General features: G+C 38.1%; 2 protein-coding genes across 2 annotated transcripts; one reads left to right on the forward strand and one right to left on the reverse strand.

Annotated features, from left to right (window-relative positions):
* Nucleotides 1-1171: 1171 nt before the first annotated feature.
* On the reverse strand, nt 1172-4360 carry LOC125074723. The gene is made up of 2 exons (XM_047686137.1): nt 4220-4360; nt 1172-3550 (listed from the first exon to the last, which is right to left on the reverse strand). The coding sequence occupies exons 1-2, from the start codon at nt 4326-4328 to the stop codon at nt 1299-1301; spliced, it is 2361 nt and encodes a 786-aa protein (XP_047542093.1). The 5' UTR covers nt 4329-4360; the 3' UTR covers nt 1172-1298.
* A 793-nt stretch (nt 4361-5153) lies between these two features.
* On the forward strand, nt 5154-24316 carry LOC125074849 (exportin-7-A). The gene is made up of 23 exons (XM_047686306.1): nt 5154-5183; nt 9577-9672; nt 10230-10333; nt 10742-10841; nt 11103-11210; nt 11549-11676; nt 11873-12272; nt 12394-12540; nt 13172-13344; nt 13816-13994; nt 15143-15291; nt 15990-16156; nt 16660-16804; nt 17380-17527; nt 17777-17933; nt 18009-18199; nt 19429-19558; nt 20006-20087; nt 21326-21464; nt 21704-21781; nt 22730-22836; nt 23169-23383; nt 24024-24316. Exons 1-23 carry the CDS (start codon nt 5154-5156, stop codon nt 24121-24123), a joined length of 3273 nt encoding a protein of 1090 aa, XP_047542262.1. The 3' UTR covers nt 24124-24316.

Consider the following 24316-nt stretch of genomic DNA (forward strand, 5'->3'; position numbering starts at 1 on the left):
CACCCCTAATTCTGATAAACGGACGTTCGGTGATACGCAGGATGTGCGGTTTTAAAATCTTATAAAAGTCTGAAAATTTTCCATCGCTGGACTAAGAACTCCTCTCCGTTTCAGAAGATGTTTTCTGACATAATAGTGTAACGGTAATATTTTGAGGTGAGGCGAGGAAGGGAGAGGGAGGGGTTATGATGGTTTTCAAAATATATCTGAATTGGGATCTTATTTGGGAACAGAAAATGAGCGATATTAAATCAACTACTAAATTCAAGTTGTATTGCATTCCTTGTATTAAGGTTTTGGTATTTTATAGTTGCTTAAATCTAATGGGTCTCATCACGATTAATTGGCCGAAAATCTTTATTCTTTACACTAGTTCTTTAATATAAACGTTTTTTAAGTTCCCAAATAAGTAATAAAAGATTGTACAAAGACAATTGCAGAATAGTGATCACTTATGCGGAAATTATAAATAACCAGTACAACTGGCCATTTTTGAATAACATTTCATCGTTTATAATCCAAGTTTTTTATGTAAAGGGTTGGCGGGTGAGCATATGGGCCACTTGATGGTAAGTGATCACAACCCCCCATAGACAATGTCGCTGTAAGAAATATTAACCAATCCTTACATCGCCAATGCGCCACCAACTTTTGGAACTAAGATGTTATGTCCCTTGTGTATGTAGTTACACTGGCTCACTCACCCTTCAAACCGTAACGCAACAATACTGAGTGCTTTTGTTTGGTAGAATATCTGATGAGTGGGTGGTACCCAGACGGGCTTGCACAAAGCCCTTCTACCAAGTAAAGTACCAAATATTTAAACAAGATTAAATTAAATAGGTATTTAAAACTGGTAATATTTTAACGCTGATCACTTTTTATGGGCATTCTGTTGTACACCCAACGCAAGTATACTCTTTGCGCTATCATAATCCAATGAGTTGTCACTATAAAAATGGAACAATTCTGCACAACACTTTAATTGGCTATGAATGAAAATACCTTGATAAAAACTGCATATACTGTCGTACGAAATTCTGCCAAAAACAATCCATTCCTCGTCTTCAAAAATGGGGAGGCGCTTGACAAGCAGTGGACCAATAATTACTGTTACTTTAGTTCTGTTTAAATTTTCAAAAACTACTTTTAATAAATGTCAACATATATGAACGGAAATATATTTGAATGGTAACAAAGCTGTTGTAATAAATTAACAGATTTCTGGTATCAAATTAAACAAAAAACATCAAAAATATCTTTAAATAAGAATTCGTAGTTTCCTGTCAACGTATAGACTAGGGGGCGAAAAATCTTGAAACAAATGATTGCTTCGAGAGCCCAAGACATTGTTTATCTTTACAAGGCTTATTGGGCTGAGGAAGAGGAACTTTACATCCCTCCTTTGGGCAAACAAAGGGCCTTTTCTTTTCCTTCTTCGGAATCGGCCAAGATGGTATCGGAATCCAGGGTTGAAAGTCTCTCGCATAATCTACGGCATCTCCACAATTATTGTTACCATGAAATTTCAACTGTACGCTCAATTTCTGAATTCGTTGGATCACGACTTCGCTTAATATAGATAAAGAGGTCAGTGCTACTTCCGAATTCGGGGATGTGGTATTTTTGTGTTTCGCGATGTCAAAAGAAACATCGCGCCTGATCATTGTGCTTAAGAAAATGGGCAATAACTTCGCGCATGGGTCTTTTTTCGGTTTACAAGGTGGTATTTTGCACGGTCCGGAAGCTGATGACGGTTTTGGTTTGGGTTGAATCGGGCAAGGTTTCACGTTGCAATCACTTTTAGACTTGGATTTCTCGCCTTGAGAGCCAGAAAAATTCTTATTTCCCTCAAGCTTAATATCGGCTTTCGCAACGATTTTTCTACAGTATTCCAAGCGATTTCGTTCTTGTATATATTTTAAAAGCAAGGACAAAGGGACTGAGTTTTCTGAACACGAAGTATCTCTTTTACTTATTAGCTCGTCTAAATTTGCGTCGATGCGATCTTTGCGTACAGATGTTGCTTGCTTCGCTTCAGGTTCCAATACTGAATGCGAATCTTTCAAGAAGCTCTCTGCTACTCTCTCGGCTCTATCTGTAGATTCCTGTAATTCGATTTGCGGCAATGCCGAATAAAATATATTTTGCGAAACCGGACTTTCTGCAAATATACGTTTCACCGTCTCACCCTCTGTTAATATATCATCTGGTAAACTGATGTTGAAATATTCATCAGGATTTTGGTTTGCGGAAATCGAAGTATTCTCGGGAAGATCTAACGTTCGACGATCGCCTTCTGGTAAAAATGTGCTCGATATTGAAGACTTTTGAGGTTCATCTTTCGAATCAGAGTGCATGTCTGGCGTTTCAGCTTCAGATGTAAATAGCTGTTGGCTGTTCATGATGTTCAGTGTAGGTATATTATCTTGTATAAAATTATTTCTTACACAGACATCTTCTTGGGCTGTTTTTAAAATTTTTGGTTCCAAAATTGATTGGTGACATCGATTAATATTAGGCTTAGGGTTCAAATTTTCTTCACCTTCAAGTATTTGACTTTCTTCTTGATCAATAGTATTCCTTTCAAGAGAATCATCTTTGAAAATAATCTCTGTTTCTTGTATATTCTCATCAATTGCGGCTGTTTCCATTTTAGAGTCATCTTCTGGTGTAATGTTTTCTTTATTTGGATATTCATAAAAAGGTAGTGCTGGTTTTTCATACGGAGATAGAGGCGGGGGAGTATCTATTTTACTTTCATCAACATCTTTTGTAAAAAAGATTGTAGAATATTCTCGTATAAAACCACCCTCTTTATAATCCCTTGCAACATCGTCAATTAATGGTACTGTATCTAAATTTACTGGCTGAACCCTATCGAATCGACATACATTTGTGGCACCCGTTTCTTTTATACATTGATTTTGAACTAAATCTAAATCACAATTCGACTGCGATTTATTTTGAGAAATTCTCTTTAATTCTTGAGCTACAATTTTATCTAGTTCATTGTCCGGTGAACCGAGACAGCGCTTTGCTAACTCATCTAGATTTGTTTGTTCATCGTTTGAAATCGATTTGGACATCTCGCAGGTCTTGCCACCTAATATCTTCGGTATTGAATTAAATCCTTCAACCTTAGGCGCATGCGCTTCAACATGTGGCGTTTCATCGACGACCTCAATCCTCTGAACCAACTTCTCTTCTTCGTGCTTCGCTGTTGAAGCTTGTACTTTAGCATCTTCAGCTAAATTAGATTCTTTATTATCTACCGATGTATCGTGGACAGTTTCATTTTTGAATAGCCTTGAGATAACCGTGTCGCATCGTTCGCCATGTTTCATGTTGTAAAATTCAGGAGTAAAAATAATTTCATTCTCAACATCCTTTACTTCTTTACTCATCCTCTTGCACGCTTCTGGCTCTGACGCCGAAAGTGACTTATCATCGAAGCACTTTTCAATAATACGCTTTTGTTTATCCGTTGCTTCATCTTTACCACCTGAATTCGTACTTTTTCTAACTTTACTGAACTGCTCTAATGCACCTGTAATGGACAATAATATTACCTTTACAGTGTATCGAATTGTTGTGTTATTTATTTGTTTAAACAGCGAAAATTTTACATCAGCTTATTAAGTTATTTCTGCCATATTTAACGCTTATTTGCCGTGCGTATGAAAGAAATAAAACGGACAGATACATCAATATATATATTTAGCCAAATAAACTTCCAGAATTATCGTGATTTTAAATATTTTATTTGTTTAATTAAAATATCTGATCAAACTCTCAATTTATATAATGCATTTGAGATTAATAAAAAAAATATTTATTGTAATAATTTATAAAGGTATCTGTTTAATAATTGCATTGGATGTTTTTTTAAATAGATCGCTACCGAACAATTATAACTCGGATATTCTTCCCGATAATGTGGCCATACCGTCAAATTATTATAATTTTCATAACGACAAAATCATAACGCTTCAACTTTAATATTGTAACCAAGAAACTTGCTGAAGAAAAACGAGTTCCACGCCATATCAGAAAATTATCGACAAATATTCGTTGAATTAAATCGACCAATACAAGTCTGCCACGCAATTTTTTTTGGTAAAAAGGTAGGCAAAGGAACAAAATACCAAGATGGTAAGTGATGGTATAGTTGGTCATATATATTCAAACTAATGAGATTATAATATGTTATACTCACGATTATAATAATTCAACTCCTTTGAATATTTTAAGTTTTTTAATAAAATACGTGGTAGCAAAATTGAAGAACAAACTTGCTTGAATTTAGATAATTTAAATCTTAACATTTTTCTAGGTAATTTTCATGCGTTTGCATAAAATAAATAATTACATATTTTAATTAGTTGTTACTTTTAAATTTAACAGTCTTTTCAAAAATCTTTTTCTCTTCTTTGTTCTTGATAGAAATTTGGGTTTTTTATTTTTAAACCAGCCAGTTTCTTTTTTTATATTTATGCTGATTTATGATTAAGCATTTTAAAGAAATAAGAAAATTAATGAAAGTGAGATCTTAAAATTAATTATTTAAAAGAGTTAATATAAGAATAATTTTTAGGTATCGTCTAATAACTGTAGCGTTTATCACTTTAAATTATTCTTAAGTCGGTACCATACAGTACAAATTTCGTGAATATAATGCATTAGCGTCATAATGAGAACTTTAGCTTCGTTGTATTTTGTGCCGTTAACAATAAAAACATTATACTCCTAACTGCAAACACTACGATCAATACTTTACGCTAAATACTGGTACGGCTATACTTGCGACTTCTTTGAACTTTGCCGCATATATAGCTTTGACTTAAGAATTGCATGTAGGAGAATTTTAATTTTTAAGTGAAATTTCAATATTTTTAGAGACAAAGATAGGTTTAATTTTTTCGTTGTCTGAATATAAATATATAAAAAATATAAAGATAGTATCACAAAATATATATTTAATTTGATATAAAGGACCGAACATTACTTAATATAATATTTTACGATATTGTATCAGTACTATTTTGAGACATATTTATTAATAAAAAAAATCTACAATAACTTATAATTAAAACTTTTCATTATCTTCTATCAAAAACATTATTACAGCAACGAAACGTCATTTCAAATGCATGAAAATAACAAAGATGGCTGAAGAACAGGTGAGTATCAAAATATTACATTTTTTTGACGATTTTAACATAATTGAAGGTTCAAAATCTGTGAGATTGAAATTTATTAAATGGACATTTAATACCATTTACAATTTTATAATAAATTTCTTACAAAAACATATTTTGCAGCCGAATGTTTTTGTGATTTTTTGACTGCGTATTTGTGTGAATTGGGGCGTTTTTACACATTAACAATTGATTTTATATTAAAGCGATTCTTAAAACGATGTCTTTAATGACTGAAATTTATTTATAATTAATTTATACGCCGGCTGTTTGGTTAGATTTCTGTGTTGACAGTTTTCCTACCCTTGAAATATTTGAACGAGTAAACATTGTGATATTTTGATGGTTAAAGTATCATTTAAATCCAATTACGAACATTTCCTTAAGACGTAGAAAAATCACTTAAAACCGTCCTAGATACTATATTTTTCGCGTTTAATAATCTTGCTCACATAATATAATATCTTTGTATATACTATCATAAAAAATTCAACGTTAAATTTAGAAAGTTATACAATTTTTTCCGAACGATATATATCTTGATTTTATGTGTTTTTACTGTGTTAGATATAATTTATTTTTGTTTTGTTTATAATTGGTTAGAATAACTAATAAAACAGTCATAAGCCACATAGTACTACAATGTTAATATTATTCTAATAAGCACATTAAAATGGATATCGGAGTCCGATAGAATGCAGTTTTTTAAAGATATTATTCTGTTATGCATGAATAGAAAGCTGTATATTCTGTGGAGTTGCTCATTGTTATAATAAAATAATTAAAGCCTATATTCTAGCCTAAGACTCGTCACATGATAATGAGATCAATATTCAAAACCAACTATCTTTACATATAAAATTGTCTTATAAGAAGCACCAATGTTACAATACTGAGATAGGATTTAATCACCAGTTGACGAGGTGCACAAAATTGTAGCTGGCATTGCTATTTCGAGTATCATACCAATTTATTTTTAGATGATCTGATAATTGTATGATTACAACAGAAATTTTCACAATTTCCAACTTCAAGTTTCTACCAACAGCACAAATATGGGAATTAAGGAAAATGGACATTCATTCTTTACTCTGTGACTGGTTTTGCTTAAAAGTATCCTAGTTATATTTCTGCAATGCAAATTATCAACATGTACAGCCTTAATGATCGTTCTAAGACAGATAATGTCATATAAAATGAATTTTGACTACACATATTTCTTAAGACAGTGACTTGGTCGTAACAAACAAATACTATATACAATACTTACCTATGTGTATACGTATAATTGTATAATTATGCATATAATCAAACGAGATTTATAAGTAAATATTATTTTCAATTGATAATTGATAAGTTTCTACTTTATTAATCTCTTTTTCTCTCCTAATCTATTGTTTACCTAAAGGTTGCCTGAAAGAGATCACCCTCACAGCGATAAGACCTTCTCACCTTTTTTACTATGTGTACACGACAAAGTATATCCTATTTAATTAAATAACAAGTATATGATATTCACATTCACACACAGTATAATGATACTCACTTGTCACCGTAAAATAGCTAATACATAAATACCTAAATAGCCTGTTCTAAATCTATAAACATTAAAACCATATGGTTTGACAGGTAACTGTGGCTTCCGAGTGACAAAATATGCAGTCATATCGAATTCCACTATACTTCATTCAAGCATGCTCTTCCAAGCGCTTTAGAATCATCATAATACAAAATTAAATTAAGGATACCACAGATTCAGATTCTATCGAAACAAATCTGCAAGGAACTCAGTTGTTAATTTTTCTGGTCTTTAATTAAATCAGTTGTAATAGTAAAATTTGGTTGCGACATGAATGAGATGTTAAGTGAATCTCTGCACACTTACACAAGTGATAACAGTATATAGAGAATAAGGATTTTTCTTTTTTTTCTGGCTTTTATTTGTGCCAAAAAGGCACAGATTATTTCGCCAATGTCACGTGCGATGGAGGAGACACGGTAGAGATTGATCGGTGCGGTCGAGATTACAGGCTCAATTTAATTTTGAAGGCATAATAGTAGTAGACGGAATTAAAAACCCACAACCTAAAACAAAACAATAATAATAATTAGATAAAAAAAAAAATTGCTATTTAAACCCATAAAAACAATCACAAAACTATTTACAACTTAATCTTATTACGTTCAATATATTTACATAGAAATTTACAAAATGGACTAAACACGAACATTAACAAACATTCAACATTAATAGGGCGAGGAACTTTAGGAGGGAGAGCGTCATATACGGGATAGAGGAGTTTGGGACAAGGGAACAGTATATGGGGTAGGGAACCTTCGTCTAGGCTAAAATCACACAAAGAGTGATATTAGAGAATTAGGATTGCCAGTTAAATTACAGTTCATGCTGACTAATCACTTTGCTCGTTTAAGTCTACAGGATATGCAAATTATTCATATAGGTACTTTGTTTCATTCTCTACCTACTAGTCAATCTAAGTAAGCTAGGAACTAAAGCAGTATGTTGTATAATTTTTAAAGTGTAGACAGAAATTTATGTGCAGCCCCCGTCCATAGACTTGGCACTGTAATATGTGACCAATTTCATCGCCAATTCACTGCCAACTTTGGCAACCAAGATTTATGTTCCTTGTGCTTGTAGTAACACTGTCTCACTCGTCCTTCCAACAAGAACACAATAATACTGACTATCGGAAATGGTTGTATTGGAGACTGTTGGCTATTTGCTCATCTGTTTATTCCTAACAACTAAATAATTTATATGGATTTTAAATTTTATTTATTGTACAGATTGGAAGCACTCCTCTTCCTTATAGTAAAAGTAGTAAAACTATCATTGCTATTATACATTATTATATATTTTCATATATGTATATGAAAATATATGTATTTATATAGTATATATAAGTAATATATGTAGTATATGTATTTTGTGTATTGTATTTTTATGTATGTTTATGTATTATATTTTTATTTATGTAAGTATTTATATTTTCATATTTTTTTTATACTACAGTATGCACTATTTTGCCCGCTACATCACCCTGTCACTCACCTCCATAGGTTGACTGGAAGAAATCTCTTTTAGAGATAAGTCCACCTTTGCCTGTACATATATTACTGTACCATCTTTGTAACATATTTCAGTGCAATAAAGAATATAATATATATAATTAATTAATATTTAATTTTCTATGGTATTGTATGTTGTCTGAGCTATTGTTTAAACGTGCGAAATTGTAGCCAGTAGTTGGTAGGCAGGTTTGCTAAGTGTGGAGCCATCGGATGTTCTGTGACAATGTTAATCTTTCATGTTAATATTTTTTTTATTCATAAATAAATATTTATGAATGTAGTTCATGGCTAGTGCCAGGCACGAGCCTAGAATTGAAGCTTAATTTTACTTAGCATCATGTTTGCTAAACTACTATAAATAAACTTACTACAATGGCTTTTTTGAAAATACATTTCTTGAGACATACACTTTTGTAACCTTAAAATTATCTTGTTTATGGACAACTAGTGGTCGCCCGCAGCTTAGGGCTTTAGTCATCAGGTTTTAGACATAAAAAGGTACCATCATCACTCCAAGGTTCTACCAAGTGTCATCAAATGAAAGTCAGTCATCAGTGGTATGGACAGTTGGAAAGAGAAGCAGAAATACTCTTACTTTGGCATTTATAATATTAATATTGATTTCTAAATTGTAGAATTAATGGTACTCAGAGCCACATTTAAAGGCTTGGAGGACTTGGAACATTGGAGTTAAGGGCATTGGAAGCTCCCAATAATTTGTAAACATTTGTGGAAGTTGGTGAAAACATTTTTTCTGTTAACAGTGAAAAATTAAATGATGTAATTATTTTTGATTGAACGAACGTTGCTCTCCCCTAAATCCCTTGTATCTTAATGTATACATTGGGCCGTTCCACCTCTTTAATATGTAATCATCAATCAAAATCAAAATGAAATCAAATGTCGTCTGAATATCAGATGTCATCGATTTAATGTTGAAAAGTAACCGTTTTCACCACTAAAAAAACTATGAATATCGATCTAATACCTCATTCAAAATACGATTGGTACGACAAAGCTTGAATGCTTGAGAATGAGCATGAAACATCCGTCCTGTCTCTCTTTATCTTAACGGTGACCAGTCTGTGAGAAAGAGATGGAGCGAAAGTAAAACCAATTTCCATATCATATTTGTTTCATCTCTTTCACACGAACCGTACAATGTAAAGTTAAACAAAGACAGAACGACATCTGAATTCGGATGTCAACATCGATATAAATGGGATATTGCCCATGACTAGTATGAAGATACTCATTGTTGAACGTATTTTTTTTCCAGGAGGTGATCCAAATAGAGCTTCTATGTAAACAGCTCTATGAATCTCAAGATCAGGCTCTGAGGGATCGAGCTGAGATTGCTGTAGTCGTATTTCAGGTGAATTATAGATAATTTTTCAATTCAAGGACGAAAAACATGAACTATGAAACAACTCGCCACCGGTAGATGGCGCTGATTAAATATTTCACAATTCTGAATCACGCAGGATAGATTTAAAGTCTGGAAACTTTGAACAGTGGCACTGGAGACCCGTATTGAATCCTATGATTTCGTATTTCGTGGCCTAACTTAGGGGATTGATATAAATTGCAAGAGATCTCCCGGGACTCCGCTGAATATGGGAGTCCCACAAGGTTCTATTGTTGTTCCGTATCTCTTCCTCGTTTATATAAATGACTTGCTATTTGAAATAGTCCTGTTAATGCATAGTAAAGTTATTTTTTAAATAAAAAATTGCGATCAGTTCTCTGAGTGTGTATGTTGTGTCTGACTCCCTGATGTTATTAAAAACCTTTTTAAGATGAACATAGACATCAAAAACATGAAATTACCGCTTGCCACGTCAATAGCCAGAGTCTAAAGCGGGTGTAACTACGAAACGCAATATATTAAATATTTAAACTGTTTTAAGTTTTATGTTTTTTTTTTGCCAGGAATCCCCGGACACTTTAAGCAAATGTCAAGCACTCCTCGAAAGAGCGGACTCGAGTTATTCTCAGCTGCTAGCGGCTACGACACTATCGAAGCTTGTAAGCAGGTGTGTGACGAGTACTCAGTGTTGTAACCTTACATAAAACGAATAATCTTCTTAAAAAATAATGTTTGTATTCAAATCATTCATCGGATTGTGATGAATCTGTGCGTCTGGCCCAAAACTAAAACGGTGGCGGTGTCAGGGATACAGAAAACCACATAACCTATACACAACAACCCATATCTCAAGGCGAATATTAGATCATCTATAATAAACCCAACTATAGATATCAGCAAGTCTTCTAACGACTGACTTCCCAAAATCACTTTGAAGTCCAAGTTCGTTGTCATTATAGGCAAAGGTTTAAGGACCCGAAAAGTTTAACCGGCAGACTATCCTAGGCGAATTTATTAATACCGTTTTCTTTCTGAATCCTGTTTGTTTATGTTGTCATAATTATTATTATTACAGGTCAACGACCAGTCTGTCCGTCCAGCAACGGTTGTATATACGCAATTATATACTCAATTACCTCGCAACGAGGCCGAAACTTGCAAATTTTGTTGTACAGGTATGATTTATTAATACATATATATTTTTATAATTTTAATAAAATAAATATTAACTGTTTTAAATAATTAAAAAAAGAACACTGCTTATATAACTTCTTAACAAATACTGACCGAATTACTTCTATAATGAATATCAGTTACTACTGAGTCTCTTGCCAGTTCATCTCTATATAATCTATTTATCAAACCGCTAGTAACTCAAGTTGAATGTGATGATTCAAAGTTTTGATTTTGATTTTGTCAATAATTTATCATTCCAGGCGCTTGTATCACTGTTTGCGAGGATCACTAAACTGGGATGGTTCGATATGGTCAAAGAGGAGCTGGTCTTCCACAGTGTCATGAACGATGTATCCAGTTTCTTGCAGGTGAGGGTTGTTCTGTTATATTGGCTCGCTTTAGAGTTTAAACCCATTGCAACTTTTAGTAATAATAATAAATAAATATTGGACAACATCACATACATTGCTCTGATCCCAATGTAAGTAGCTAAAGCACTTGTGTTATGGAAGATCAGACGTAACGACGGTACCACAAACACCCAGACCCAAGACAACATAGAAAACTAAAGCATTTTTTCTACCTCGGAATGATGTACCCATGAAAACCGGTGTACACACTACTCGAGGTCGTCGAGCCAGTCTTGAAGACAGTACAATGTCTGCTGTTAATAAATATATATATAAAGATAAATAATATATCACAGGGTCCAGCGGAAATGTGCACGATCGGAGTACAGTTGCTTTCGCAGCTGGTGGTCGAAATGAACCAGGTGTCGGAGGCCGACGCCAGCAGATCCCTCGCCAAGCACAGGAAGATCGCCTCGTCGTTCAGGTGAGTCGAGTTATATCTTCGAATAAGTATACTGTTAATTCATCACGGTGAGGAAGATTTCTCATATCCATCGAAACCGGAGTACAGTTAGCAAAAACATTTTAAACGTTACGTGCCGTGTGTCGGTATAAATTAAAAAATGAATAGCATCGGTGTCAGTCACGCACTAACGCACTGAGGGCCGCGGGCGGCGCAGGGACACGCAGCTGTTCGAGACGTTCCGGCTGGCGTGCTCGCTGCTGGGCGCGGCGCGCGGGGAGGCGCTGGGCGCGCAGCCCGCGCTGCTGGCGGCGCTGCTGCGCCTGGCGCACAACTGCCTCACCTTCGACTTCATCGGCACCACGAGCGACGAGTCCTCGGACGACCTGTGCACCGTGCAGATCCCCACGTCGTGGCGGCCCACGTTCCTGGAGGCGGGCACGCTGGAGCTGTTCTTCTCGCTGTACCACGGCGGCGGGGCGGGCGCGCCGGCGCTGGCGCTGGCCTGCCTCGTGCAGCTGGCCTCCGTGCGCCGCTCGCTCTTCTGCAACAGCGAGCGCGCCAAGTTCCTCAACCGCCTCGCCGCCGGCGTCATGCGCATCCTGGAGGACACGCAGGTGAGTCGCACCGAGCTAGGCGACTGTATGCACTCTCCATCTGCGGTGTGTACGAGTGCGACTGCAGTGTATTTGAGTGAGATAGACAACTTTGTTAAAAATATAACTTATTAACTTTCAGGGGCTAACCGACGCGACTAACTACCATGAGTTCTGTCGTCTGCTGGCGCGACTTAAGTCCAATTATCAGCTCGGAGAACTGGTGATGGTCGAGAACTACCCGAGGCTCATAGAATTAGTTGCAAAATTCACCGTACAAAGTTTACAGGTACCATATAATGATTATGTCCTACTGTTGACTTGTACAGAAAACATTATAGTGCATCAGTGTGTGCGAAGGTACAAATACACGTATACACACACACACACACACTAGTTCTCATAATCCGATGGTTCTTCTCAGTATCATTTACACTGTCGAACCAGTGTCAGCTTAATATATTTTTTTATTATGATAAAGATTTGGTGGACGAGCATATGGACCACCTGAGGATAAAAGTGGTCACCTATACCCATAGACAATGGTGTAAGAAATTGGGAGCTAAGATGTTATGTCCCTTGTGCCTATAATTACACTGGCTCACTGGCTAATCACCGGGACAAAAATTGGCTTACTCTATTAATATATAAGATTATTCTTATAAGGATTCGTGCAGAGTTGTCTTGGTGGGCACGTATTCTACAGCCAAACGGTCATACTGAGTATTGTTGTGTGAGTGATAAATACTGGTACAAGTGATGTGACATCTTAATTCTTAAAGCCGGTGTTAACTGTAACGGATAGTGAATATTTCTGACCTCGCCTTTGGACAGTGGTGACCACTTCCCACCAACTGACTATTATATATATAAAAGTGTATAGTGTGTCGTGCCCTGACACGTGTAAGCTCTGCGCGCAGATGTGGCAGTTCGCGCCCAACTCGGTGCACTACCTGCTGTCGCTGTGGCAGCGCATGGTGGCGTCGGTGCCGTACGTGAAGGCGTCGGAGCCGCACCTGCTGGACGCCTACGCGCCCGGCGTCACGGCCGCCTACGTCGCCTCGCGCCTCGACTCCGTGCCCATCCTCGTCAGGTGCGCCCCAGATCGACGCTCCCTCGAGTACTGTCAATTAGCTTTATTTTGACACAGTTCCACGCAATTCTGATAGGGCACACACAGGTTTGAAGTAACTAAAGATGTGCCAATTATAACATTGGCTGGTTAATCGAGTAGTCGTTTGTACAGACTCCGACTAGTTGGCCTCTTTTTGTCAGGGCGGTATTTTTGTGTAAAAAAAATAATGTGTTACTTTTAATTAAAGTGAAAGAGTTTAAGATGATTAAAATTAAGCTTAAGAGAATTAAAATTTAATTATATTAAAAATAAAGTACCGCGTATGGGTCATCAAGAAATATATTTAATAAAAGAAGCCAGTTATTCAACTACGAATGCGACCGGATAGTAGTCGGTACACATTTAAAAATAACTATTCTCCTAATTAATGAACTCCTAAACTGCTGCAATTTAAAAGCGGCAAAGTCGAAATGTTCGAATCCATTCCAGAGAAGGTCTCGAGGACCCCCTGGACGAGATCGGCACGGTGCAGCAGCAGCTGGAGCAGGTGTCGGTGATCGGTCGCTGCGAGTACGCCAAGACGTGCCAGCTGCTGGTGGCGCACTTCGACCGCGCCGCCGCCGCCTACAGCGTGGAGACCAACCCGCAGCAGCTGCTCGTGCTGCAGGGTGAGCCCGCCTCCTGTCCAGCGGGGGGCAGGGGGAGCACACGCACACACGCAAAAGCGAATGCAAATATCCGTCAATTCGTCAATAATTGATAATAATTGTATCAGCACTTTTGTTTCTTACTACCAGGAATTTGTATTCACTTTTGTTGTTTCACTTTATTGTTGCAAGCGCTCCAACTGCCTTTAGTTTTACAGTCTCACGATGCTTTATAATACGAGACACAAGTAAAAATTAATAATAATAGCCATTAGCAAGGCCAAAGGCTTTACATGATTTTTGGAGCAGAGGAGAGTATGGAGACAAAAACTATAGCATTTACATGACCTGCATGTATCGGATGACTTTCCGCTACATGTATGCTCGTATACACCAACATGCATGACAGCATGAAATGCGTATTGAAATAAACTCCGAAAGCGTCTCAAGACATTACAACCTTAGATTTACGTATTTCATGCGATTCGCTAACTCGGCTATATTGTGCACTACTGAGAGTTTATGATTAATATATCCTTATTTATAATACAACACTATTACACTTAACTATTTATTTCCACTTTAATTCTACTTCCGAAATTCCGGTACCATTTTTTTGTAAATCCATAGTGAATATCATAGATTAATCGAGCTCTCGACCAATGATATCGCGTCAATTTGCTGTCAAATTTTGTTTATTTGGCATTTTTCTTGTTATGGTTGGAATAGAGTCTATATTATGTAAACTGTCTTCTTGAATCACGCATCAAAATCCATTGCGTAGTTTTAAATATCTAAGCATACGTGGGGACAGACAGACAACGGGAAGCGACTTTGTTTTGCACTATGTCATATTTTATGCATGTGTGTGTATTATATGAACATGTGTGTGATGTTACTGTATATACTTGTGTAATGTTGTACTCCACCAACTTACCTTGATTATATGTTATAATATATCTTTTAATGGTACCTTTCCCTACATCACCAATGCACTGATAACCTTCGGAACTAAGATTTTATTTCCCTTGTTTAAAAGAAATGGCAAATTAACCATAAGGGTGGTATTATGTTACTATTTACATCGCTAGACGACCCTTAAACCAATTATTCGAATGTAGTATTTTCTAATATTGTATGAAAAATTATAAGCTGTGTCCTTGTCTCAGGTCAGCTGACGTGGCTGGTGTACATCATCGGAGCCGCCATCGGGGGCCGCGCCTCAGTCAACACGAGCGACGAGAACGACGCCATGGACGGGGAGCTCGTGTGTCGCGTGCTGCGGCTCATGGACCTCACGGACTCCAGGCTCGCCTCGGTGAGGGTTATGAGTTGAGATTGTCGGGAAGTGGAAGCCCAGGGGGAAATCCGATGGGGGTTTAGTTTGGCCGTACTGACTGACAGTAAGGGTGACTCAATTGAACCATTATTGTATTGGATTACGATGGTGTTAGAATCGTGAAGACGCTATGTTTAGGTACGAGGTAAGTAGCGGGGAGGGGTAGGAGGGGTGTTATTTTCTTGGAGCTATATAAATGGACTGTAGACGTCTTTTCACTTCCGACTAACGAAACATGATTGACATTTGGCGCCTTTCAAACTGGAACACAAATACTAAGTATTGCCATATGCTGAGTGTGGTACCTATTCAGAAGGACTTACACAAACCCTACCACCAAGTAGATGGATAGATTAACATAATTAACAATGCTTTACTTGGTCGTAGGGCTTTGTGCAAATCCGTCTGGGTAGGTACCACCCACTCATCAGATATTCTACCGCCAAACAGCAATACTTAGTACACACAGGCACAAGGGGCGTAACATCTTAGTTCCCAAGGTCGGTGGTGCATTGGTGATGTAAGGAATGGTTAATATTTCTTACGACGCTATTGTCTATGGGCGGTGGTGACCACTTACCATCAGGTGGCCCATTTGCCCGTCCGCCTACCGATACCATAAAAAAATGCAGTACTTTTTTTCTGTTAGATTTTAATAAATGTATTGTGATTTCCAGGGTGGTTGCGAAAAACTGGAGCTCGCTATGATGTCGTTCTTCGAAGCGTTCCGTAAGATATATGTCGGCGAGCAAGTACAGAAGAACAGCAAGGTGTACGGGCGTCTGAGCGAAGTGCTCGGGCTGAACGATGAGAGTCAGCTGTTGAGTGTCATCATGAGGAAGATGTGAGTGGCGTGTACTATGTTTAAATGGCAGTTTTTTTATATACAGTGTAGCGGTGACATCATCGCATTAAATTATACGACGATCAATACTCGGTACACGCTCCCCCGCTCCCCGCACAGTCCCCTTTGACTTCAGCCGGCAGTTATTATTAGGGTTATCATTTAATGTGTTGACGTCACAGGCACATTATACTAGGTAGGACGGTGCTTGGTCGCCTTATGGTCGTCCACTACTATAGATATTAGTACCGTAAGAAATAATAATAATAATATTGATTATTTGATAGAAACAGTGACGAAAATAATGAACAAGAGAAATCGGTAACACTAGTGTTACCCAAGTGTTGCCAAGTTAATTAATATTTCATATAACAAAGGTCCTGACTCAAAAAATATTTTTTCATTATATATTTGTGTATATATATAAATGTTTTATGTAGTGTTAAGCCGGGTGGGGTAGCTAGTTTGATACAGTTTTTAATGTATTCCAATCATATTTCCAGAATAACAAACCTTAAGTACTGGGGAGGTTCGGAAGCTATCATATCGAAGACCCTCTCGCTCCTGAGCGACCTCAGCGGCGGGTACTCCTGTGTGAGGAAACTAGTCAAGTTGGAAGAGGTCCAGTTTATGCTGACGCATCACACGGTTAGTACACATAAATATCATTAAGGAATTACATCATCACAATGGCAGTACATGGTAGATACTTGAAGGTTGTTCATGATATAGGCCCTTGCTTTCCTCGCAGTAAGTTTGGTATTGTATATGATGAGGTTCACCGATTCAGGCCGCGGCGATCAATCTCAAGGGCGCCCAGCCAACTAAGCAGGAGATATTATAGTTCACAAGTGTGTGCGCAAACTCAGGTACACTCTGTCCCCTCGCTCTCACAATCCGATGGGACGGTAACTCGACCGGAAAGACCGGCGCTGGATCGACGGCTTTACGTTCGCACCGAGACACGGGAGTGTACGCACTTCAAACTTACAGTACGACCTCGGGTTGAAACCAGAATTACTCGGATATTGTCGCCTTATATCTACCTACTAGACCAATGGGCCAAGTGAGTTTGTTTATTTAATACGCTCTCACATCTAAATTAATAAATTTTACATAAACATTGTCAATGGTGCAGATAATCCGATATAAAGTATGAACCCCTCCCCCTCACGCGCGGCGCTATTCGCCCTACTAATGAGTTCGCCGTCCGCCGCCCGCAGGCCGAGCACTTCCCGTTCCTGGGCGTGGGCGTGGGCACGGCGGAGATGCGGTGCCGCAGCCGCCTGTACAACGCGCTGGGCCGCCTGCTCATGGTGGAGCTGGGCGAGGACGAGGACCGCTTCCACGCCTTCATGATGCCGCTCACCGGTACGCTATATACCTATCTGATGGAAGACTCCATGATGACGCTCCATGTTAATTTACACATTCCAATGTGAGGCACAGGCGCAAAGGGCATAACGTCAGTTCCCAAGGTTGGTGACGTATTGGTTATGCAAGATATGGTTGAAATTTCATACGGCGCCAATGTATATAGGCAGTGGTGACCACATACGATCAATTGCCATCAAAACATTTTAATTAGCTATCCTCAAATTCTATGAATGACGTCGACAGCGGCGTTCGAGAGCCTGCTGGTGCTGCTGGGCCCGGGAGACAACGTGTACGCGTCAGAGGACGCCAAGAAGACGTACATCGGGCTCGCTAGAGACCTCCGCGGGCTGGCGTTCGCGTTCAACACTAAGACGACCTACATGATGCTCTTCGATTGGATGTAAATAATCACATTAACTATCTGAACTTACTTGGAAAACCTCATGTTCCAATATAAAGTATCTGTGTCTGTTAGCTACCCGGTGTACCTGAAGCTGGTGCTACGCGGGGTGGAGCTGTGGTACACGGAGCCCGCGCTGACAACTCCGGCGCTGAAGCTGGCGGCCGAGCTGGCGCAGAACAGAAACCAGCGTCTCCAGTTCGACGTCAGTTCGCCCAACGGCATCCTACTCTTCAGGGAGCTCTCCAACATTATATGTGCATATGGTGAGAGACAATATTGAAAATGAATACTATACCCCCCCCCCCCTATACTATTGGTACTTTGTATAACCAATCGTTGGAGGAGTGAGTTAGTCAGTATAAAGTTACAATCGATATAACATTTTAAACCGCGGATATTTGCGTTTAAAAGCTTCGTTGGCTTTGGAATGCTTTTTAGATATAGTACATTTTACAAAATATAGTGGCCCATCGATTAGAAAGCGTTAAACCACTGAATACACGCTGTTTCCTTCCCCGCCCTAAAGGAAACAACCTGAGGATACCTGCAGTTTTACGATAAAATCACAAGACCCCACATTAGAGCAAATGTTCTCGTCGAAAGTAGAGGAGGTCTTAGTCCAGTAGCGAGTGGTGACGTGGTGTTATCTCATATATTAATAGCGTAAGCCGATTTTTGTCCCAGTGATTATGGAACGATAGCCGCACATAAAATATTATGGTCTCATTTTGGAGAGCTCCAGCCGTAGATGTGCAGACAATTAAAGATAATTCTTGATGGCATTTTACTAAATTGTTGTATAGGAAAAAAATTAAAAACGTAAACAAAATTAAAGTAAATTGATTTCGACAAACTCCAATTCTAACTGAACTAATGTATACTATTTGATATTAAAAAAAAAAAAAACATTAAAAAAAGGTTTCATAATTTTAGCGCCAAATGTAGACGAATGACTTGTAGACATGTGTAGTGTGTGTGTGTGTGTGTGTGTGTGTGTGTGTGAATGATAGTGAAATGAAATCAAAACAAAACCTCGGTTTTGGCCTCATAGAGAGCGGTGCTATGGCCGTATACAAAAAAAAAATAACAAATGTAAACGTGCGAACAGACGTCGTCAGTTTACAATTAAATTAAAACAAACCTGCCATAGGTTTCGAAATTTGTGAAAATCCGTTGAATTCGATTTAGAATTTCGCGGGCGATCAACTATACTTACTTTTATTATTTTCTCGATGACAGCCCCCTTGGAAACTTGAACGAGCGTCTTTTTTACATTACGCATGCATTACTTTATACCAGAGTCGGGTACATGGAAAGGGATGGAGCTATATCGATTAACGTAACACGATAACAGAAAAGATATTTTAACAAAACGTAAGACACTAAAACTGGCCTACTAATTTGGTCACAACACTACAACTATCTCAACGAAACTAAATGGAAGTCGTATAGTTTGTTTAATTTAAGCATTTATATTTTATTTTTGTTCCAGGTAGCAGAATATTGACAGTCGACGTGAATAAAAAGCAAATGTACGCGATGAAGCTGAAGGGCATATCGCTGTGCTTCACGATACTCAAGGCGGCTCTGTGCGGGAACTACGCTAACTTCGGCGTGTTCAGGTAACGCCTCACTGACTCAAGTTGTCGTGGTCAAGTCCTGACCGATTACGGACGTAGCCGTATTTGTTCATGAGATATTATGTTCAAGTGTGTACAAACAGATTTTGATACCCATCATAAATATTGATCGTTTGATTTAAGAAAAAGTTATTGTTGTAGTCTACAGTCTAGTTACTCCACATTACATCAGCTATCTGCCAGTGAAAGTCCCGTCGAAATCGGTCCAGCTGTTGCAGAGATTAGTCGGAACAAACAAACATACAGACAAAAATTTTCATAAAAATATGCATTTAGTTAAAAGCGGTTATTTAATATTACGAACAGACACTCCAATTTTATTATATGTAATATTTATAGATTTGTTATAATGGGTTATATATATATAACATATATATAATATAATTTATATGTTATAATATAATTTAATTATATATGTTTTAATTTCAGATTATACGGAGACGAAGCGCTAGACAACGCTTTGAACATGTTCGCGAAGTTACTATTAAGTATACCGCAGAGCGATTTATTGGTGAGTACTAAAGTTTTATTTAAAGGCAAACTTTTGCTTTATAAATCATCTGTATTTCGATGACTTTTTGTGTCTTTGAGCAAAGCCGTCTCAAGCTATGCTGGGGCCCTTTTAATAAATAATAATAATAAATATTGGACAACATCACATACATTACTCTGATCCCAATGTAAGTAGCTAAAGCACTTGTGTTATGGAAATCAGAAGTAACGACGGTACCACAGACACCCAGACCCAAGACAACATAGAAAACTAATGAACTTTTTCTGCATCGACTCGGCCGGGAATCGAACCCGGGACCTCAGAGTGGCGTACCCATGAAAACCGGTGTACACACTACTCGACCACGGAGGTCTTTTGGTAGATATTTACTACCATGTACAAATAATTTGCGTTTGGCCAGGCCTTGAGTATAGTTTCAAATAAACGGTGCGGTAATTTTCGTAAATTCGTAGGAATCTGATTGGTTGGTCAATCTTATGGCTATTTTATAGCCATAAGATTGACCAACCAATTTTATTTCTATCATGAAGAGCACGTCTATAGCTTTCTCCTTTTAATAATCGACTATCGTCACCAGCCTTTTGATAAATATGTTAGTTATTTCTTACAAATATGGCAATTTCGAAAATATACATAGCACTCAACGTGAGGACAAACGTGTGTAACAAATTGTTTGGTTCTTCGGGACCCTCTCAGGATGCTTTCCTGGGCACTTGCCCCGTGTGCCCTATGGTAAAGACGGTAATGTCTTTGAGTGAGACTCTGGATGGTTTCATTTGAACCCAATATGTGGCGCTGCGATCGGCAACTAAATACAATTCAGTACTGGTATCTAGTTATCTCTAGCTGTAATACCGCTTATCTGCGCATTCAATGGGAAAGGGGGAAGTATCAATGGAGTTTAAAAAAATATATCTATAATTATAAAATGTCCTGACTGACTGATTCATCATAGCAGAGCGTAAACTATTAGTTGTAGGGCCATGAAATTTTGTGAGTAACCTACTCAACTCGTTTCATTGAGAAAACAACCACTAAAGAAGGAATCTTGGAATTACCGATCTACCCCTAATAGGGGTTGAAAGTTTGTATAGATTGTTTGGGCTACTGATTAAAAATGAGTAGATACGAATTTAAGCGTTTCTTCAATAAATATATATATCAAGTAAAATATTAAATTGTATAATATTTTGTCATTGTGACGTCTCTCTAATTATTTGTTCACGTGTTTCCAGGACTACCCGAAGCTGTCGCAGACGTACTACGTGCTGCTGGAGCGGCTGGCGCAGGACCACATGCCGTTCCTGGCATCGCTGCAGCCCGACGTCACGCTCTACATCCTCGCCTCCATCTCCGAGGGACTCACGGCGCTCGGTGAGACCAGAGACAAACGTGTTCCTGGTTTAAACCTTCCTTTGCATCGTCAATGCACCACCAACCATGGGAACTAAGATATTACGTCCCTTGTAATTACACTGGCTCACTCACTGGTCTTACTGTTTGGAGATAGATGATGAGTGGGTGGTAGCTACCCAAGCAAGCTCTACCACCAAGTATTACTATTCCGTTGTTATGGGAATGAGTTGTTTTATTGATCTATGAATCGTTCTCAGATACAAGCGTGTGTACGGGATGCTGCGCGACGCTGGACCACATCGTGACGTATCTCTTCAAGCAGCTCGTACAGAAGTGTAAGATTTTCTTTTATATATACATACGGAAACACAAGTGCGTTCTCTATTTCCTTACTCTCATAAACCGCCGAGAAGGCAAAACGACACAACCGTAAAAAAATCAGGCGCCGAAACAACAGCTTTTGTACTTTCGGAAGCACGGAAATGTAAATACAGCAGATTTTCCTGCTAGTACTTTACACAAATCCTCTGACCTCTGGCGTCAAAACCTGAGGTCAAAGGGCCTCCCTATAAAATCAAAATCTACTTTATTAAAGTGGGCTTTTAAAAGCACTTTTCATATTTGACAGAATAGGCTATTTGACAATGCGAAAAGGAAAATGTCAATTATTTTAATCAGTATATATTATGAGTTTAAAAATGGTTATTTAGTAACGAAAGTTGAAATAAATAATTAATTAATTCAAAAGTCCATAAATAGAAATGTTTTTTTTTTTAAACGTTTGTCACGTGACACAAAACGCTCCTGATTGGCCGGGCTTATGATGACGTCACTTGCTTGTTAACCTCGTTTGCCTACTGTATATGGATTATATGTGTCACAGATTACAATACAGACAAGTGACGTCACCGACTTCATTGCACGTTTTCGCACGGTATTTAAATATCCAATTTTTATTATTCAAAACGGATTCTAAAAACCAGTCATATAGCCTATTGTATCAAAATGCAAAGCTAGCCCCAAGACCAACGAGATAATGTAATTTAAAATAAACTTAACTGTTACAAAAGAGTGGAGCTAATACTTGTTGACTTCCAGGCAGGATATAATATACTTGTATTTAACTAACATAATGTATAATCAATTATTGGATTAGAGTTATTACTGTGATTCTTGCAGGTCCTTCTCGGTAGAATCTACATTCCGTACCGGTCGCTTTACTTAATATGGTTTCGTGAAAAGCCTTCTTTAGTAAGTACATTTTTGTTTTGATTTTGTTGCAGCGAGTAATAAGGTGCCGAACCCGAGACAGCCGCCCCCGGAGACGAGCAACATGTTCATCGAGGTGTTACAGCGACGGCCCGAGATCATGCAGCAGCTGCTGGCCACTGTGAGTGATCAACTCGTTAACGGCGACCCGGTGGTGGTGGTGGGGCTTTGTGTAACCTGCACATATGTACAACAACCACTTACCATCATATGTAATAATTATCATTTCACTGACTAGATAACTTTAACATACAAAAATTTTATTGTATATGGTTACAACGGTAAATTAGTTCCTGGGAAATGTCCTTTTTTAGTTTGGTCGTACTTACCATTATGGTCCAAATTAAACTTGCAGAAAAAAAAATTTTTAAATTAATTTTACAATAATAATTTAGAATTGACTTATTAAGTGGTCTGATATAATTTTCACATCTCGTAATTGTACTTTTCCAGGTGCTGAATGTGGTGATGTTCGAGGAGCGCTGCAACCAGTGGTCCATGTCGCGGCCGCTGCTGGGGCTGGTGCTGCTGAACGAGGAGCACTTCGGACGCCTCCGAGCAGAGCTGATCGCGCAGCAGCCGCGAGACAAGCAGGCGCAGCTCGCGCACTGGTTCAACGGACTCATGCAGGGTATCGAGAGGAATCTGCTCTCTAAGAACCGCGACCGGTGAGACCCCACTAGATCCTTTTTATTTTTTTTATGATATTGGATGGGCCACCTGATGGTAAGTGGTCACCACCGCCCATAGACAATGGCTCTGTAAGATATATTAACCATTCTTTACATCAATGCACCACCAACCTTGGGAACTAAGATGTTATGTCCCTTGTGCCTGTAGTTACACTGGCTCACTTAGCATTCAAACCGGAACAACAATACGGAATCCTGCTAGACCTAGACCTAAAAGACGAGCCGCTATGGTGTGACGTCATATAGGCAAAAACTGTCATTTCAATATCATCGGTCTCTTTGATAAACAAATTTTTGGAGTTTTAATGTTAGTATTTGTACAACTAGACACTACATTCCAATGATAGCGATAGTAATTCATTATTTTCCCAAAATATCAGCTAATATTTGTAGCTGTTAACGTGGAACGAGTGCCGGTGACGACGCGTCGTGACGTCACCAAAATGGCTGACAGCGATTTTGCGGGAATAAAAAAGGATTAACGTGTTTATTTAGCCGAAATATATATTTTTATAGCTTTTTATTAGGAAAATGACTTATTTTCAAGTACTTTTTCCAACATAGTACCCCCTTTCTATTTCGAAATCTTAACTAACACAATGATTCTCAATTCCAGATTCACGCAGAACCTGTCGATGTTCAGGCGGGATATAAACGATTTATTAAAGGGCAGTTCCGTCACGACGTCGTCGGTGAACGACATGATGACGTCGTAACCAACACAGATTATTTCGCATGCGTGGTGATCGCGACGAAACTGATACAGCCTTAAGGCTTAGCACAACACTAGTGCACAATATTGTGATGTTCGTGCCAAAATGTGGTATTTGAATTGTCGTTCTTATTTTTGAAACAGATAAATAATGATGGCTGTATATTTATTTACCGTTGCGTTGTTTGTTTTTTTAA

This window comes from Vanessa atalanta, chromosome 28 (assembly GCF_905147765.1).
Source record: "Vanessa atalanta chromosome 28, ilVanAtal1.2, whole genome shotgun sequence".
NCBI lineage: Eukaryota > Metazoa > Arthropoda > Insecta > Lepidoptera > Nymphalidae > Vanessa > Vanessa atalanta.